General features: G+C 43.1%; 1 protein-coding gene across 4 annotated transcripts in view; it reads right to left on the reverse strand.

The window, feature by feature from the left end:
- Positions 1-8,191: 8,191 nt before the first annotated feature.
- Positions 8,192-20,045, reverse strand: part of PRL-1 (PRL-1 phosphatase) — a 193,357-nt gene continuing 181,503 nt past the window's right edge. For 3 of the 4 annotated variants that reach the window (XM_065223932.1, XM_065223935.1, XM_065223936.1), the window contains 4 exons: positions 14,043-14,878; positions 8,725-8,891; positions 8,398-8,541; positions 8,192-8,323 (listed from right to left, as the gene is read on the reverse strand). In XM_065223932.1, coding sequence (XP_065080004.1) covers positions 8,212-8,323; positions 8,398-8,541; positions 8,725-8,891; positions 14,043-14,165 — 546 coding nt within the window. In that variant the 5' untranslated portion in view covers positions 14,166-14,878 and the 3' untranslated portion in view covers positions 8,192-8,211. The remainder of the gene's footprint in view (positions 8,324-8,397; positions 8,542-8,724; positions 8,892-14,042; positions 14,879-20,045) is intronic. The other variant, XM_065223937.1, reaches the window with a different exon arrangement.

Raw genomic sequence — 20,045 nt, forward strand, 5'->3', positions numbered from 1 at the left:
ACGAATGAGAACGACCCTAATTTGAGTTTAGTTCACTCATAATCGCCAAAAGTGCAGGAACTCAGCGATGAGTAAAATTTGTCTCATGGTTTCCTGTGGAAAACCTAAAAAATCTGCCGGAAAATGAAGAAATTGACGAAAATTTTATTCAGTCTCGGAGTAGTCCCAATAGACTGAGTGAATCCAATCTTTAATTTTCTCAAATTCGGGATTTTTTCCCTGGAACAACCTGGGAAAACATGAGGCAAATTTACTCATCGCTGAGTTCCTGCACTTTTGGCGATTATGAGTGAACTAAACTCAAATTTGGGTCGTTCTCATTCGCCGTGTACATACCCCGATTGTTGCATTGCATCATGGAATTTACGTTAAGCCCGGTTTAGGCGACTTACTTGAAATATGAAAGTTGGTTGATGTCCAATTTTTTGTATTTGCTTTCAAGTCACTTCACGTCACGTCGAGCACCAGATCAGTGATGCGTTGAATCAACCCATTGAACCATGTATTTTAACCACTTCAACTACTTGAACTGTGAATTTAATGTTCACAGATGATGGTTGATGTTCAACTTCGCTTTTAAGGCACATCAACACTAACCACCAACTCGGGAGAGAATTGAATCAACCCACTTGAACCGTGCACCGAGACAAAAGAACGTAAGAATTCCATAAGAACCACTTATGGATTTTAGTCACAAGAAATTGATATGAATTTCATAGATTTGCCTTATGAAAAATAATGTCGACAAACAAATAATTAAACGAATCAGACTAGAACCGAACGATGGACATTGAGAGTACAGGTCCTGTGCCTAGACCACTAATCTGTCAACACATGGGAAAATGTAATGGCTAAAGGCGTACAAGAGCTACCTAATGTTAGACGAAAATCTTTCATAAGTCGAGCTTTATGAAATTCTTAAGTCTATTTGTCTCAGTGTGTACCTTCATGTAAATGTACTCTAGATTTGTTTAAGTTGTTTCGCTGTGAGATCCTTATTCTAGTAACCACTTCGAAACTTTAAGTGCACAAATATCACCTTCCTCGAAACGTACCACATTGAAACTGTTACTTCACGTTTGCTGTTCTGCAGCACACACGAAGTAGCACTTTCAGGTAATTGAAAATTTGAAGTGGAAGTGCATTTATAGCCTTACGTGGCGGCCATTTGTGGACTCTACAAGGAATCACCTTAAGGCTAAGTTTTCAAACACACACGATGTGGATTCTCAGTGACCGGGTTTTATTGGAGCTGTTCGATCTATGAAGGAAGTTTTTTTTTTCAAATCCTAAAGATGTGTTTGGGTGGCACCTTTATTTGACTATTGGAGAAACTACTAAAAGTTCCGCAAGCTTGAAACTATTTGAGAAAGATTGTTGAAAGATTTGAGAAAAAGTGAGACACATTGATTAGTTTGTAACTTTCTAGCGTGATAAAATTTATGAAATTTTGACTGAAACTAGCTAAGAGTGTAATGTTTACGCTGGCAGAATTCCATCACAATCTGTCAAGTGGTTATCGAGATGGCATCGGAGCAAGAGCAAGGGAATCCATAATTCGACGATTTCCCGGGTAGTGAATTCATTCAAGGAGATCCGGACGATCCAGCGGCAGGCAGGCTGCGGCAAAAAACCGAAGACAGCTGACACGGTGAAAGCAAGGAAGGTGTTGAGCCTGTTCAAGCGTCGGCCGAATCTTTCGATCCATTTGGCTTGTGAAGGAGTACAAGCAACCCATGATTGAAGCTACACCTATCATTCGATCACAGTAGGCTGTATGTAGATAGATAAGAAATATCTAGATAGAGCTGGAATAAGGGCCTAACAGCTCTTGTAAACAATGACTTCTCTTGATGATTTCTAGAAATTCAAGGCTCGCCCACACAAACTAACATCCTCAACGGGTAGGGAAATACTTCCCCTATCCGATGGTTGGGTTCGTCTGCGTGGAAGTGCCTTGAATTCCTAGAAATCATCGATAGAAGTCATTGTTTACAAAAGCTGTTACGCCCTAATTCCAGCTCCATCTAGATATATGTCATTAGTTTTCGCACTCTTGAACAGATCGGCCCGCTAATAGGTTATGGGCCCAGGGACCGGTTCTGAATTCCCAAGCTTAATGGAAGAAATTACGAAACCTGGAAGATCAAGGTCGAATTTCTGCTGATTTGAGACGGCCTGTGGCGGTATGTGACCGGAACGAGACCGACGGCGAGCGCTGCGATTTCCGGATTGACTGCTCCAACCGCAGGCGCTACTGCAGCGGAAATCGAAGCGTGGGACACAGGAGACCAACAAGCGCATTCCTCGATTGGGCTACTTCTGGAAAATAGTCAATTGCGTCTTATCAAGAAGTCAAAAACGGCGAAGCAAACCTGGGAGGCTCTCCGGGACCACTACGAGAAGGCGACGCTAAGTTACAAAGTATCATTGCTGAAATAACTTTGCGACAAGCGGTATGCTAATGGCGAGGACATCGGGTAGCACGTGTGCAAGATAGAAGACCTCAGAAACCAATGCCACGGAAGGACGATTTCCAGTGCTTAGTGGGTGCTTTGCTGTATGATGCGGTAAATACGCGGCCCGATATATCCATCAGTGCGTCCATTCTAGGCGTAATGTAAGCAACCCTAGCCAGGCTGACTGGACCGAAGCCAAGTGGACTCTGCGGTACCTCATGTCGCCTACGGATTTGAAGCTGGAGCTTGGTGGACCTGGCCAACTGCAAGCATACGTGGATTCTGACTGGGCCGGAGATCATCAAGACCGCAAATCAAACTCGGGCTTTGTTTTCCATCTGGGCGGACCGATTTCCTGGGCTGCTGTGAAGCAACAGTCGTCTACCGAGGCGAAATACGTTGGCCAAGCCGAGGCCTGCCGGGAGTTGCTTCGGTTGCACAAGCTAATGAAGGATGTTGGTGAGAAAGCTGCCGGGCCGATCGTTGTCCGTGAAGATAATCAGAGCTACATAGCAATGCTGCGAGCTGAAGGAGGAGGTCGAAGAATCAAGCACATCGGTTCAACTTCATTCGAGACTTGGTAAGCAACAACGTAATCCAGGTTGTATACTGCCCTACCGAGTCCATGATCGCCGATGCCTTGACCAAGCCGCTGGCGGGAGTGAAGCTAGAGACCTGCCGGAAGGAGATGGGACTTCAATCGATACAGCTTGAGGAGGAGTGAAGGAGTACAAGCAACCACAACTACACCTATCATTCGATCACAGTAGTCTGTATGTAGATAGATAAGAAAAATATGTGATTATAGCATACCCGTAATAAGGCCCATCGCCAGGTCAAATAAAATTCCCTGAAGATTCCGGATTTTCCGGTAGTAGACACCCTGTGATGACACCTGGCGGAAGATTGAGAAGCGTAGAGAAGCAAAAGGTTCTGGCCCTTATTACGAGTGTCACTTCACGGTGAAAACGAAGTGAAGTGACCAGTTGTCACTCACGGTGAAGTGATTGCCGTGTAAATCAAATGGGAATCACTTCACCGTGAGTGATAAGTTGTCACTTCACCGTGAAGTGACAACGGTAATAGGGGCCTCTATCGCGGTTTTACAGCCAATAATGAACTGTATTCGGCTCTAGAGCAGACGGGACAAGCATTTCCTCTACGACGCCTGAGTGGAGCAAGGGTGAATCCGAAAATGCCAGTGAGAGACCCACCTGGACAGCTTCCCAGAGCAAAGGTGAGGATCAAATTGAAACCAAAATTTGTTGTTATGATGTAACATATTTGGAATACTCCAGTTGATCTAATTTTGCTTGACTTAACGGTTAACAAAGCAAACTTTTACACGGAAAACTAATCCTGCTTTCAATGAAATCAATTTGATTACTGATTTTGCATTCATAATGTTCAACTGAATACGGGCCTGGCGTAAATGGTTTTTTTTTCCTTGATTTGTTTTCCGTCGATCTTGTTTTCCGTGCTGAGCACCAATGCTACCGACGCCAGGGAGGCAGCTCCCACACCTGGACCTACCTATCGACCCATCAACTCATGAACCGGGGACCAACGGCTTTACTTCCCTTCCGAAGGAAGGCGTGATCAGAGATGTTATGCCTCAGAACATCCCGGCGGCGCCGACTGGGATTGAACCCACGCCTGCTGTGGTGAGAGGCAATCACGCTTACCACTACACCACCGGCGCCGCTTGGCGTAAATGGTTAGCATCCATGCTTTCACGCTGAAAGACTTTAGCTCAAATCTCACCCCGGGCAAGTCACGAATGACCTAATATGTGTTAAACAAAACAAATAATCAATAATCGCTAGTTCAACGACAGATGGATTATATTTTAGAGAAGACGTTAACAGCAGTTAAGTTGCTTTCATTTGAAAAGTCTTGACTGCATAATGAAAGCACAATATAATATCATAAGTCGCGACAATTGAAATCAAAATGAGTTTTCATTCAAGCTGGGTTTAGACAGGGCAAGTCAATTGATCAAGTCAGTTGAATTCAACTGACTTGAACGTGAATTGAACGTGTAAACCATGCCATTCAACTGATTTGATCAACTCACTTGAATTGAAAAAAGTTGAACCAGCCTTAACTTTTCAAGCCAATTTAATTCAACTGAGTTGATCAATTGACTTGCCCTGTCTAAACCCAGCTTTATGATAGGAACTGCAAACTTTAATATTGATTTGCTTTCATTTTGTTAACCGACTTTGCTCGGAATACCAGCTGAAACGTTGGTTTGTTGAGCACTTACAACAACTTCTTCGCGTTTCGACGTCCAACGAGCCATCAACATTCCAGCATGATCCGACAAGGGTACGGCGCATCACTCGCGTCATCTCTCCATCACTGCAGGAGATCGAAGTATGAAATCCTGCAACAAGGCTCCGCCGAGGTCGATCGCCTATCAGCAGAGATGCTTTAAGCTGACCCCATGCTATCCGCACAAATGTTGCATCAAGTATTCTATAATATCTGGGACACTGCACCCTTTCCGGCCGACTGGATGCAGGGTGTCTTAGTGAAGGTCCCCCCCCCATAAGAAAGGGGAGCTGACTGTGTACGACAATTGGCGAGGCATCATGTTACTGTGTATTGTTCTAAAAGTTCTGTGCAAAGTTATCCTGAATCGGATACAGGAGAAGATCGACGCGATTCTACAGCGGCAGCAGGCAGGAGTCTGTGCCGGAAGATCTTGAGTGGACCATTTTTTTTCCTCTGTTCGGAACCTAACACCACTGCGACCAGTAATTTAATCTATAGTAGTATATCCCGTGTCCTTACATAGTTTAGTGCATGTCGTATTACTCCATCACTATTGAGAAATGATGAACTATTTGATTTTTTTATAGTTGTCATTCTTGCATTTATCGCAAGGATCCGACTCAAATTGAAAGGTCCCGCTATTTATATCCTTCGGAGTGTTGAAACACCCTCCAAAGACGCGCCCCTTTGTCAGTCAAAATTGGATTCCTTAGCAACAAAATTAAGGAATGACACCGATAATGACCATGCATCAGAACCCTAGTCTTAACCACTTCAAACTAGGGAACAACGAATAGAAGATTAGGAATCACATAGATGAAGACTAACTAACTCATTTTTTCCTTGTTTTAAGATTATCCTCGGTGGACAAAGCCGAGTCTTGTCACTATCAACAAGGCATAAAAAGTAACAAGGACTAAGATGTGTTCGTTTCATTACTGAATAATCCTGTTCCCAAAGTTTGAAGTAGTCAGGACTAGGAATCGGTGGTAGATCTTACATCCCGTAACGTACCACGAAAAGGTGATCTACCCACGTTACGGGGCATACTGTCCATATTGTCACGCTCCGCATCATCCTGGAGCAGGTCAACGAATTCCAAGAGTCCGTCTATTTGGTATTCATTGGCAACGGGACCTTTCTTAGGTCAGTCGGAGAAAGGCGCAGTTCAGGCATGGAAAATCATTTACATTCATTTGCCTCTAATTTTTTTCATCGAAAGCATTCCGCAAAATGATGTATAGAGCTTTTGTAGGTTTTATTATTAGCTACAACTTTTGCCCGTAACTCAAATCTGTATCTCTTATGCATCACAAACTAGAGCGGGCAGAACTTGGTACTGTTTTTCAGTGAATGCAAAATACATTCACTGTAAAACAGTTGTGGCTTCTGTTCGTTCTGGTTCATCATGCATAAGAGATACGGATTTAAGTTGTTGCTGTAGCTACAAAGCAAGACCATGCTGGAATTGGTGAGGTTCGATTCCCGGTCAAGTCAAGGATTTTTTCAGGTTAAAACATTTCTCGACTTCCCTGGGCATTGCACATGATTGTACTTGCCACACAATTATACTAATGCAAACATGGTACAGACATCGAAAGCTCTCAATTAATAACTGTGGAAGTGCATCTAGAACACTAAGTTGAGATCACGCAATAAGCTAATATGCGATAACCAATAAGCTTGAAATGCGAAGAAAAAGAATGACTACGGAAAAAATTTCGACCGACTCAATCACGAACATTTGTGGGACGCCCTGAGTCGTAAAGGAGTCCCGGATAACATCGTCAACCTCATCGAAGCGCAGTACGAGGCTTTCACATGCAGAGTCCTGCATAACGGAGCCTTGTCCGACCCTATCCTCGTAGTCGCAGGTGTGAGGCAAGGATGTATAAAAGCACCGCTACTGTTCCTCATCGTAATCGACGAGATTATGGTAGGTGCAATTCACAGTGTACCGAACCGTGGGCTGCTTTGGCAGCCTATCACTATGGAGCACCTCAAAGACTTCGATTTGGCTGATGAATTAGCACTAGTCGAACGCTCATCCTCTGCACAAACACATTTGAAATAATCTTAATCTTCAATTTTAAACAAGCTATACACATAATTCTACAACGTATCATCTTCAGGATTAGCGTCAAATATTTTACGTAACACCAGATTACCCAGCCATGCCCAGCTTGCGACCGGATCGTTTTCGAAACGATCGCCATAGCAGGGAATAATAATAAGGGAAGTTTGTAGAGCTAGATCTAGAGACGGAGATGGAGCAGGACGTGCATCATTGGTAGAAGTGTCCTAAATTCAACAGTGTTCTCAGTGAAGCTCACATTTTGCTACTCATCTCGGGGTTTCACTCCTACCATCCATGCCACACGACCTCCCAACCAATGCAGATTCCACTCTCAACTAACTTTCCGCCCCAATCCTTACGAAATTTTCCACCTGGAGCTTATGACGAACTATTGCACAACCTTCCCTTCAAATCGTTTGATCTGGTGGTTCAGTCTATGTGGTAGGTTTGTAACACTATTCTTGGACAGCAATCATTGTTCTATTGTTTCTAACTAATAAATCCTGGCTATTATAAAACAAAACAAAATATCTCTATCTGTCTTCTGTAAATTTGACTAAATAAATGACTTTCAACGGCGCATCAGCCGATAGGATAGATCCCACCAAAGCACATCAGTTTGCAGCACACAGACTATCCTCGTCCGCCGGTGGTGCTTGCTTCAGTGTGAGTGCGTGCGCGTTTTTCGAAGACACCAGGAGGTAAAAGAACCTCGCTTCGCGCTCGTTCTGCGTTTTCTTTGTTTTAGTTTTAAATTGCTACTTTTAAAAAAGTATTGTTTTTTTCTTCTGCATTTTCTTGCTAGTTTGCTTTCAATAATTTATAATATACTCGTACAATATTGGGGGATAGCATTCTTGCGTTTCTTCTTCCTTTCACTAGTAATTATTATATGCAATTATTTAATTAGGGTTTCTGTTCTGGTTTTGTTTAAGTTATGTGTTTGTATATATATATATAATTTGCCTTATAGTTTCACTTGCTTGCCTGCGCATTTGACCTATCTCTTGTTATGTGTTTGTGTTTGTGTGTGTGTGTAGATGTGGTTCTGGCAATCTTACTGTTTTCTGTTTAGCTAACTTCCTGCTTTCATACTGTTATACTTCTCTTAAACATTGGTAAAGTTGCCGATCTGTCCTTCTGTTGCTTGCCTTTCTGACTTTCTCCTCTGACTTTTGCTCTCTCTCTCTCTTTTCCGGCGCTAATTCTCTCTTTCTTTCTCTCTCTCTCCCGCTCTCTGAGTCCTCCGTGTGTATGTGAAGCAGCGCGTCGTTCTTGTATTTCCTTCTCCTGCTCTTTCAGTGCCTATACTTTCCTGCACAAACTGTCGGCTTTCTTTCCGGGTTTAGATTTCGTTTAAAATGAACACTCTAACTGGTGGGATTTATGATAGTTTTATTGGACGCAGCACGAATTCTTATGACCATTTTTGTGCTTTAGTCGTGACTTGGGCTTATACTTTTCTAAGTATGATAGTTGTTTGGCATTGATAGCACCCCTCCTTTTGCTGCAATCGCGAGATAGAGAAGAACAAAAAATCATTAGAATTTGAGCCAAAAATTCGAACTCGATCAAACTTACTCCCTAATCATTTCCACAGCTGCCTCGTACTTAAGTCCTAGTTCGATCAACGCTAGTGCCACCAGAACCGGCGCTCGGCCCAAGCCTGCCACGCAATGCACCGCTACGCACGCCTCCGGATCCTCCTGGAATCTGTACAAGAAACTGACAATTTTACGGTTGCCGAAGCAGTACACACACATGGGGGGGTTAACAAAGCGCAGATAAGCAGCTACTGTGTTTAAACATATGCACATATGAATCAAGTAGGTACTGCAATCAGCAACATGCACGAGGGAGCGTAATGAATAACGAACAACATTCAGATACCTATACGGGGTCACTTACTTTTGCTTCAAAATTTCGAACCATTCCTCGACGATGTTCTGTGGCGGGAAGGTTCCATCTTCGAAGGCCAGGTCTCGTACCATGATGCCCTGGTTGGCGAGCTCTTCGATTTTGTAGCTTGGTTCACACACGCGAACCACCACCGCCACGTTGTGTTTCTTGAGCTCCTGGAATGTAGAATGAGGACGAAAGTTCGGGGAATCAGTAAACTTATGGTGTCTGAAAAAATAGTGACAATTTGAGGAGTGGTTTCCCAAGTGACAGTTTCGGTTTCATCACTTGGTTTTGACGTAGCACTACGTCTTTAATTTCTATACTGGGGGTCACATTAAAAAATCAAAATTCAGACATGTAACGAAAAATCCCAAACACGGACGTTACGATAGAGCGCAAATCGAACACACGACACATTGCGCATGCTCACATGAGCGAGCTCACCGCTCGGTTGACCACTCACCATTTCACCAATGAATGAATGAAAGGGAGGAGAAAAGCAGCGTTAATAAAAACGCGAAATCTTGCCAAATCGTTTTTTTTTTCGTCATTTACTTTCGAGCAACAGATGGATAAGCGTTGGGCACGACGTTTGAGTGGAACAGTATGCATCACACAAATACGAAGACAATGACGGATGCACCCACATCGACCGGAGGAAAGCCTTCCCGCAATAGGCAACATGACTGGGCCGCCGTCATACGGTCGACACCGACTTGCACTGGTGTGAAAGAGTCAAGTAGCGCTAGTGGTTCTTTCACAACAATTCAATTCAATGCTGGTCGGAGCACGTCTTGGTCTGGTGTGAATTCTGCCATACACTTGCAACTAGGAACGCTCTGACGAAAAATACTCCAAAAGGGAGGGGCCTAATTTGGTATTCTGCAAAGTATAAAACAGACTGCAATTCAGTGAACGTGATCAGATTCTCTGCTTGATCGTCAAGCAGTTCAGTTCGGTGTTAGCTCGTTCTCTCGAGTTGTTCGGAAAGTTCGTGGCGATAGTGTTCGCGCTCTCTCTTTCGCGGTTTTTTGTGTGTGGGTGCTCCGAAATTGGGAAGCATCGCTCGCGAAGCCCGGTGAAGAACAAGAACCCCGGTTAAGGAAGCTGGGGTGTACCTACATCCAACAGGTTTGCTGTTCTCCCCATGGATGGGAATATTCAGCCAGCTGTGACGGAAAAACGCAGCAAGAATCGGGGCCAGTCCGATGGCACGATTGGTCGCGATGAAGCCTCTACGACGAACGGAGATTTCGGTAAACCTGCCGAAAAAGAAAATGTGCCGAGAGTGAAGCTACCTCCACCCATCTTAACGAGCTCATCGCGGATCTGGCGTCGCTGGGCGCCAAAACCGAATTCAAATTGGACAGAGTCGGCACCAAGGTGGTGCTCCGTACCAAACCGGAGTAGAACTTGGTCATCGTCCACCTGAGGACTTCCAAGGTGAAATTCTTCACCCACGACATCCCCGGTGAAAAACCGTTCAAGGTCGTCATCAGGGGCCTACCAAATTTCGACCCGAAGTTTTTCGAACATGAAATCAGGGACCGGTACAAGTTGGCCCCAAGCGCCGTCTATCGGATGACAAGGAAGGACGAAAATGTGAAGGCGTATCCGGATACACTTCCAGAAGGGAACGGTGACGCTCAACGCGCTGAAAGCCATCCGCTCCATCAATTCCATCATCGTCCGCTGGAATCCATATCGTGGCGGCCATCGCGATGTGACTCAGTGCCAACGGTGTCTGAACTTTGGACACGGCACCCGAAACTGCAACATTAAGCCACGCTGAGGCAATTGCGCTCAAAACCACGCCACCTCTGAATGTGCTGCGGATGAAGCTGTGGCGTTCAAATGCGCCAACTGTGGTGGTGCTCACCAAGGATCCGACAAGCAGTGCCCTAAACGCGAGGATTTCAAGCGCATCCGAAAACAGGCGTCCACCAACAATCAACCAGGACGAAGGAAGGATAAAGCCCCCTTTCCGCCTCTTCATGCACAACCGAATTCACGGGTGAGATCCGCCACCCCCCCCCCCCTCAAGGAACGTCCGGATCTTCTGCTGAACAAAGCTCTCCATCCCCCCCTGGATTCTGGAGGCAACCAACAGCTCAAACAAACAATCCCGATCTGTTCTCAGCAGACGAACTGATGGAGATTTTCATCAACATGACTGGTGCTCTACGTAAGTGCCGCAATAAGCCCGAACAGATCCAAGTGCTCGGTAAGTTCATAATCCAGTATGGCGTCTAAACTGCTAACTATCGTCACCTGGAATGCTTGCTCTGTAAGAGCAAAAAAGATTGAGTTTACCGACTTCCTCCGCAAGCACAGCATCGACGTGGGTCTTCTAACCGAGTCCGGCGGCAGCTTCTGGTTGAATGACCACAACATTATCCGGCTTGATCGCACCAGCTCCAGGGATGGGGGGGGGGGGTTTAGCGGTCATCGTCAGAAAGGGAATCAAGTTCTGCACTCTGCCCCACATCCGCACTTCTATCTTCGAGGCCGTTAGTGTGGAGGTGGAATCACCAACTGGAAACGTCCAGTTTATCGCTGTTTACTGCCCACGGCAGTGTACAGCAAGCAACGGACTAGGAATCCAATTCAAGAACGACCTGACCACCATCACCCGTACTAGCTCCCGATTCATCGTTGGGGGCGACGTGAATGCCCGCCATGAAGCTTGGCGGAACTACTAGCGGAACCGGTACGGATGTCTGTTGTTCAACCACGCACAACATGGACTGTACACTTTGCAGTTTCCAGACGAACTTTTCCTGTCAAACATCGAACTATCCCAGCCGGAGGCGCACAACGATCTCAGCTCCGACCACCAACCGGTGGTGACTGAAGTCGGTGTCAACGTGGTTCCTGCTATAAGCTGCCTGCGTAAAGACTACTACCATGTCAACTGGGTGCAGTACGGACGAATGGTGGACAGCAACATCGAGGAAAATCCACCGCTCGACACCGTAGATGACATCGACCGGACGTTGGAAGGACTCCAACAGGCTATATCCGTGGCTGTGAAAACGTGAAATGGCCGATCTGAACAGACAGATTGCTTCCAATGGAATGGCCTTACTCCGAAATGAAAGTTTCAAGCGTGTTGTCCTGAATCCGGACGACCGCTCTAGACCATTCTGGAAGGTAGCCAAATCCTGAAAACTCATCCCAAACATGTGCCACCTCTCAGAGTCGAAAATGATGACGATCGGCGAGCATGTCGCTTCATCGCATTTGCTTGGACTATCCAAAGTCCGCTAGATGGGTGATGCGTTCAAAACCTAGATGCCTCCCCTTGTGTCGTGCCTCCGGTGGATATGAATACAGTACAACAGATTTGCTCAGCACTGAAATGCACCAAGAACATGAAGGCTACCGGGTTTGACGGTATATTCAACTTGATCTTGAAGAGGCTCAGCATGAAAAGCTCCTATTCCGCTCGCATGTAGAGAAAACCGTAGTCAAGTGTTCCGCCTTGGTTAGGTGTCTGAATCCGCTGATTTGCCGCACATCCCGCCTCTCAAGGGTGTCTACAAACAAATCATAGCACCTGCGACCCTTTACGCAGCTCCGGTGTGGGAATCATGTACACCGACTAACAGGAACAAAATCCAGGTCGCTTAAAATAGAGTGCTGAGGATGATAATTGACCGTCCCTTGACACAAGAATTTCAGACCTCCACCAAGAGGCGAACGTTCCTGAATTAGATTTCAAAATTGCTGACATTAAGACTAGGGTTGTGCAGAAATGCAATACATCAGAAGATGTTTTGATAAGCAATTTGTATATAGTAGGTTAGGTGTATATAGTATATGTAGGTTAGTTGAAGTTGTAAATAGTAGTTATGAGTAGTCTCATTTTTTCCAATTTAAAATCAATCAATCCCACCAAGGTGGTCATTCTCTAAAACAGGCCTGAATAATAATTGAAATTTCAAAAGAACTAAAGTTGAAAAGACGCGTTTGTGTCACTTGATATGTTATACATATAAACCACACAAATACAAAAAAATAAGATCCTTTTTAAGTAAAAAAAAAAGTTGCATCTCTCATTTCCCTACCCTTTTTGGCTTTCGGCCTTTTCGATTTTCGGCCTTTTGTGCTTCGACCTTTTGTGATTCGGCCTTCTGTAGGGATCCCGACTGAGCTGCTAAAATGCTGCGAAGTTGTTGAACAGAAAAAGGAAAGCTAGCATTCTCTTGGCAACGATTTTGTCAATTGAAGCTGATATTGTGACGCCCTGCGGGTATTATTTTTTTTTCCTTAATTTGTTTTCCGTCGATCTTGCTTTCGGTGCTGAGCACCAATGCTACCGACGCCAGGGAGGCAGCTCCAACACCTGGACCCTACCTATCGATCGATCAACCCTTGAACCGGGGACCAACGGCTTTACTTCCCTTCCGAAGGTAGGCGTGATCAGAGATGTTATGCCTCAGAACATCCCGGCGGCGCCGACTCGGATTGAACCCAGGCATGCTGGGGTGAGAGGTAATCACGCTTACTACTACACCATTGGCGCCACTTCTGCTGGTATTACTTTCCATCGGAAAGTAATTTCGGGAACTGTTACTAACAAGTATTTCCACTCATCACATGGTGATACATTTTCCGTTTTTCCAGACTGATATGACATTGTTGGTGAGTTGCATCAAGAGGTTTAATCTCTTGTTCACACCCATAACCAAACCAGTTCTCATCAACTACTTCTATTCAATCAAAGTGTGTTGTTACTTTGTACGGGAAATGCTGTGTGGCTTTAGCTAGTGATAAACGTCACGTGAACTTTTCCACTGCCACAGACAGTATATGAGCAAGTCAAACGCATCCTCTTTTGCCTGTGGATTTGAGGACATACCTCAAATCCCCTCATCCATCAATGTATGAGCTAGGTAAAAGAGCGTGCGTTTGATTGGTATTGTCGCACTAATGGCCCTTTGGCTCGATTTCAACTTCTGTTCAATGTCCACACTCTAGCGGAAACTATCAATCTATCCTCTTCAAAACTTTCTGTAGCTAATACATTGTCGCACTAAGCTTCATGTATAGCATTCCTCCCAACACTGAACTACTTCTAGTTTTTATTCCATGATGGAATTTCTATCGATTCTGCCGTTAAATTGATAACGATTTCCGTTTGAATTGGAACATTTAAATGTTCAAATCTCTTCACGTCCCACCGAATAAGCTGCCTCCCAATGTACCGGAGCTGATAAAGCCACCCTGATAAAGCCAGTCTGTGAGCGTCCCACGAAATGTGTATCAAAAAGCGGAAAAACACAGACAGAAGAGAAAAAAACCAGGTGCTGCACACTTACCGCAATGTAGCCGTGGATGGTGTTATCCGCAGGACGGTCGGTAATCAGGAACTTCATGCCCTTGAATTCGATCCGGGCCGGCGCTGGTCTGATGTCCTTCTGACGCATGATGACGGTTGTCATTAAACGGTGTCCGCTAGATCGAAAGAAAAGTTTCCGGCTGTTTCTGTTGTTGTTTTGTTTTCGTAGTACTTGGAATTGGGTACAACCGAATGCTGGTTTCGTATAGTACGTTTCTTTACGTGTACGGGTACAAGTTGATCACGCCGAAAGAAAACAGAGAAACCAAATAGTAGCTTGCGTTGGTTTCTAGTAGAAGCAGTAGTTGTAGTAGTAGTAGTAGCACTTGTTATCGAGAAAATTACGGCGATTCGCTGCGCTTCTGCTTTTTTTTTTACGAAAGATAAAATCACTTCCACTATGCACAAATCAATTTGCTTCTTGCTTCACCGTTGGTTAAAATCAATTTCTTAAAAACGAGCAATTATGATGTATACTATATCACAAATAATAGAAATATTTCGAATTTTCTTCTTCTATTTCTGCCCAGATCCGGGATTAGACGATCGACGGTGCAGATCTTGACGATCGGGGTGTCTACGACGTATTGCCTTGCAGCTCTCTTTCTCTCTATCGCCTCGGAGATGATAATGGTCTGCTGCTCTTATCGGGGGCTGCGATATGCGCTCTTTCCCTCCTTTGCTCGTGGGCAAATAATTCAAGACACACTCGGATGATGATTCAGCCCGAGTACGGCTCTCCGATCTTCTCGGTTGCGTGCCCTTGGGGACTCTTGGCTAGAAGTTGGTGTGTATGTTCAAATTGGAATAAATTACCTGTAAATAGAGAAAGATAGAACGGGGGTTGTTATTAGTGCTGTTTGTTTGGGCAGTGAAATGGTATTGACAAAAGTGGCCAATCTGTTTAATCTATCTTTTAAAGTGTTGATGGTACGTGACTGGTGATAAAGTTAAGGCGGCAATGTGACAATGTAATCGAATACCGTCGGGCAGAAAAATGACAAACAGAACTGCTTTCGGTAGGGAGATTCAACTTCGGGATTGGTGTATCAACGTGGAAACAAATTTAATGGTAGCAGGTGGGTTGCTACGATAGGCTGTTCGAAACATGCTGGGGACTCCATTGGGGAAGTCGAAAGGAAGCGATTTTCGTATGAACGCTTGTATGAAGACAGTCGTTTCGACGTGGTTCCAAAATTTGCTGGGTGTAGATAAACTTAACACGTGAAATAAGCTTGCAATGATTTTAATGACTCCGAAACCAAATGTCACTTTTAGTGAAATCTCAGCAGTTCAAATCTTGGCAAAAATTACCACACAAGTAGCACTGTACGCCTGCAGACGAAACGCCGGATGGCCATTAGACATGCCTGAGATGCCAGCCTATGAATGACTTCAAGGTGGATAGTTCTTATTTCGAAGCAGGTGAATAGAGCATATCAACCCGTGTGACAGCCAACCACTTGAAAAAGTCAACACCAGTATATAGGAAAGGAGTAATTCGTTGATTTGGAAGCAGAGCCATTATTGGAATCATCGGTTTGCTCTTCTATACCTTGTACCGCATATACATAGCTTTTTTGAAAATGTATCCAGCTCTATGGGGATCCCTGGCATGTAGCAGGGCTGGTAGCGGTCAATGCTATCAAAAATAGTGATTTTAGTGACCATGTTGAAGAAATAAGTGACCAAATAGTGGCTTATAGTTGTAAAACAAAGTGACTCAAAAGTGACCTAAGAGAAGAAACGCCTTACGTTTTAGACTTATTCAATTAGTATCTAATAAACCCTTATGTACGATATGAAACTTCAAATTCACGGTATGGAAGAACCTGAAAACCGGGAATGAGTAGAATTTCAAGGGAACGAGTGTGATTCAAAAGGAAATCTGAAATGAATTCAATGAAAATTCAGAAAATCTTTCCAAAGGGTTTCTTACTGAGGAGAACTTCAAGGAAAAATAAAAGAAAATTTAATTCGGAAGATAGTTCCATCGAAATGCTCTAAGTGAATTTTCATGAGAAATCTTCGTCGAATATGGAATAATAGTCCATTTAACAGATCTTCAGAACTACTTGAAATTTGCCAAAATTTTCGTGAAGTTAATAACACTTCCTTAAAGTTCTTTTTTAGTTTTAAAACTAGCCTGATACTCACAATAATTCTAATCATATTCATAAACTTCCCTGCACTTTTTCGGACTTCCCAAAGTTTCCTTAATTTTCCTAACGATCATGGATCTTCTCTTAAGTTTTAAAAATTCGCTGAGATTCTCGCAACTTCTTTAAAATGTATGCAATTTTTATTATGTTAACGGTACTGCTCTGAGATACTCTGGTCTATCCTGAAGTTATCAAAACCTCTCTAAAGTTTTTGCAGTTCTCATGAAGCTTTTTGTACTGCCCTGAAATTAATTGGACTGTCATAAAAATGTTTAGGCTTCCGTCAACTTCTGAACTTATGTGAAGACCTAAATAATTTTCCTAACTTCTCTGAAGTCCTGAACTTCTTGAAATTTCCCGCTAATTTTCTGAAACTAATAGAACTGAATTCCCCTATTTTTGGAGCTAACTAAACTTCTTTGAAATGCTCCCCCAGTTTCAGAAGTTCTCGGATCTTCCCTAAGTTCCATAGACTTCTATAAAGTTCTCGGAATGTTTCTCAACATATCTGCACTTTGGTACTTCTTTAAGCTCTTGCAATCGACACTAATTGATGACTTCATCAATTGTCTAGGCTTCACTGATGTTATTAAAACTGCCCAAAAGACGTCAGAATTTCCTTAAAGGCTACCCTGAATTTTTAAGTATTTTTATAAGAACCCACAATTTTACTGAAATTAATAGATTTACCTTGATTTTTCCACAATTTCTATTGATTTGTTTACCGTCGATCTTGTTTTCCGTACAGTAGTAATGCTACCGATACCAGGGCGGCAGCTCCCATACCTGGACCCTACCTATCGACCCAACAACTCATGGACCGGGGAGCAACGGCTTTACTTACCGAAGGAAGGCGTGATCAGAGATTTTATGCCTCAGAAAATCCCGGCGGTGCCGACTGGGATTGAACCCAGGCCCTTTGGGGTTTTAGGCAATCACGCTTACCACTACAATACCGCTTCCAAAATTCCTTAAGTTTCATAAAATTTATAAGCGCTCACGGAACTTTGCCTTAAATCACCAATTTTCCCTGAACTTACCTGGGAACATTCATGAGGTTCTCTAAATTTGCTTAATGTTCCGGCACATTTTCTGACATATATTCATAATTCCTTGGCGCTTCTGAAGTTTTCGGATCATAAAACTCCTTGGAAGCCGCTGCGAATTTCCTTTCCGGGATTGCTCTGAAGTTATCTGATCGCCCAGAAAGTACTCGGAACTGCGCGGAGTATCATGAAACTTATATAATTATTATTATAAAATATTCAAATTTCTTAGATGTTCTCTGAAGTTTGTTGAAAATGTTGGTGCTTGCAAAAAGATCTCGCAATTTATTTTAATTAATTAATGTAATGTTGATGTTCTCTAATCAACTTAGCTAAACTCGAGTGTTCACTCGGTTGTCGACAGAAGCAGGCCACTCTCAATGTGTGTCACGCGATCGTCTGTTTACTCGGTAGCAACCATTGTGTGGTCCTCCTCATTGTTCTTCATCAGCATTTCAGTCGATGCGTCGTCGACTTTGGAAAGCAACCGTTTCGTGATGAGTGTCTGAGTGATTACCACGGGTTTTGCGTCTATTGCTGCAATGGAAGCTCTCTGCCAGTATCGGGACATACAATAAAACCACTGGAAGTGGATCCCGTTCTGATGGAAGAGGCTTATGGGATTGCGGAAGATAAAGCGTTTGTTGTGCTATACATTTTGAATATAGTTCTACGATGTTTTGTATAATGAACAAGAATCCTTGGCTCTATAAAGTGAATTCGATTGAGCCTTATCAAATAAATAAAAAAAAACTTAATTACATTTTCGCTGTTAATTGAAGCTCTTGAAATTTCCATGATATAGGGAAAATGGATGTAATGTCGGCCTAAATGCCCCTAATTTGGGCCCATACATAAATTCAGTAATCGACTCAATTTTCAATAGCGACCAAAAATATCCATTAGTACCGTCCCAATGACGCGTTCATCTAGATAAAATTGATAAATAGCAGATTTTTAGCGATGGGCCCAATCTTAAATCCATAGGCCAACATTAGAGCCATTTCCCCTATCACATGATAACTTAAAATACTTTCACATTTTCCAGAGTTCATAGAATTTTTACTGTGTTCCAGAAATTCTCTCGGAGCTTTTCTGAAGTTTCTTAAAATTCCTTGAGTTTCTCGAAACTTCTGTAACGTTTTTGCAATTTTCTTGAAATAGCTTGAACTGCGCTTTGATTTTCTGATCTGACATGATGTTCTCGGAGTTTCCCTGAAGCTCTCAATTATATTGAAGACCTCGGTTCTACTCTGAAATAAATGGAACTCCTTTAAACTTCCCTAAAATTCTCTGGACTTCTAGGAAGTTCCTGCCATATTTTGGAAGTTTTCATAAAGTCTCTGAAGGTCTCTGTAGTTCCTTGAAATACTTCTTCTTCTTCCGCGCATTTCAAGCTTATTGCGTATGGCATATAAGCTTATTGCGTGCTCTCAACTTAGTGTTCTAGATGCACTTCCACAGTTATTAATTGAGAGCTTTCGATGCCTGTGCCATTTTTGCATTGATATGATTGTGTGGCAAGTCCAATCATACTTCTATGCCCAGGGAAGTCGAGAAATTTTCCAACCCGAAAAATTCCTAGACTGGACCTGGAATCGAACCCAGCCACCTCCAGCATGGTCTTGCTTTGTAGCTGTGCCTTTACCGACTGAGCCAAGGGAGGCCCCTTAAATACTTGAAACATCTTAAGGGTTCATGATTTGTCTTTCTTCAGCATATCATGGAACTTCCTGAATTTTTATAAATTCACGCTAATAGACCTTTAAACTGCTCCAGAAGTCTGCACTAAAGTAACGGGAACTGCCCTTAGGATCTCTGAATTTCCCCAAAAGATCTCTAGTTTTAGCTTTTCTGAGGAACCTAGAGCTTTTTTAAAGTTCCTGCATTTTTTCCAGAAGCCAATAGAACTGCTTTGAAGTTCTTAAAGCTTCCAGAAAGTTGCCCATATTTTCAGAATGTAAACTTCCCTTATGTTTCCGCAGTTTGCTGCAATTTTCAATATCTTGAACTTGTACATGGAATACGATCTTCTTCTTCTTCTTCTTCTTATTCTTCGCATTTCAAGCTTATTGCATATCGCATATTAGTTTATTGCGTGCTCTCAACTTAGTGTTCTAGATGCACTTCCACAGTTATTAATTGAGAGCTTTCGATGCCTGTACCATTTTGCATTAGTTTTATTATGCGGCAAGTACAATCATAACTCTATGTCCAAGGAAGTCGAGAAATTTTCCAACCCGAAAAATTGAAAAGCTGTTTCCTTAAAACTGATTGTCATGTATAAAAAATAGCTTTCTTATTATATACATAGAAATTATCCGTTCAAATTCTGGAAAACCTGGAAAATTCAGGGAATTTAATTTAGCCAAATTAGTAGATAGAGAAAGACGATTAAAACGTCAAAAAGCTCTATTGAAGCACAACACCTTCGAATTGTTCGAAAATTAGAACAAAACTGTGGGCATCGATGGGACAATCAGATCCAAGGAGGACTTTAGTGACTTGGCCTTTAAAAAGGAGACTTTTTAGTGACTGGCTTGAAAAAAGTGACCAAGTCACTAAAAAGTGACTCACTACCAGCCCTGATGTGGAAACGTCAGTAAAGTATTATTTGTTTTACTGATTCTATAGAAGTTGATAAAACGATTTCAAAATATTATGTTTTGGAAGAATGAGCATTTTAACAAATTACATAAATCAGTGGTAAATTCATGCACTCAAGTAAGCTGAAAGATAGTTGAACAGGTTGATTCTACCAAGAAGATGACTGCA

Source organism: Ochlerotatus camptorhynchus, unplaced genomic scaffold (genome assembly GCF_037179485.1).
Source record: "Ochlerotatus camptorhynchus isolate MF236.1 unplaced genomic scaffold, CSIRO-AGI_Acam_v1.1 ptg000202l, whole genome shotgun sequence".
NCBI lineage: Eukaryota > Metazoa > Arthropoda > Insecta > Diptera > Culicidae > Ochlerotatus > Ochlerotatus camptorhynchus.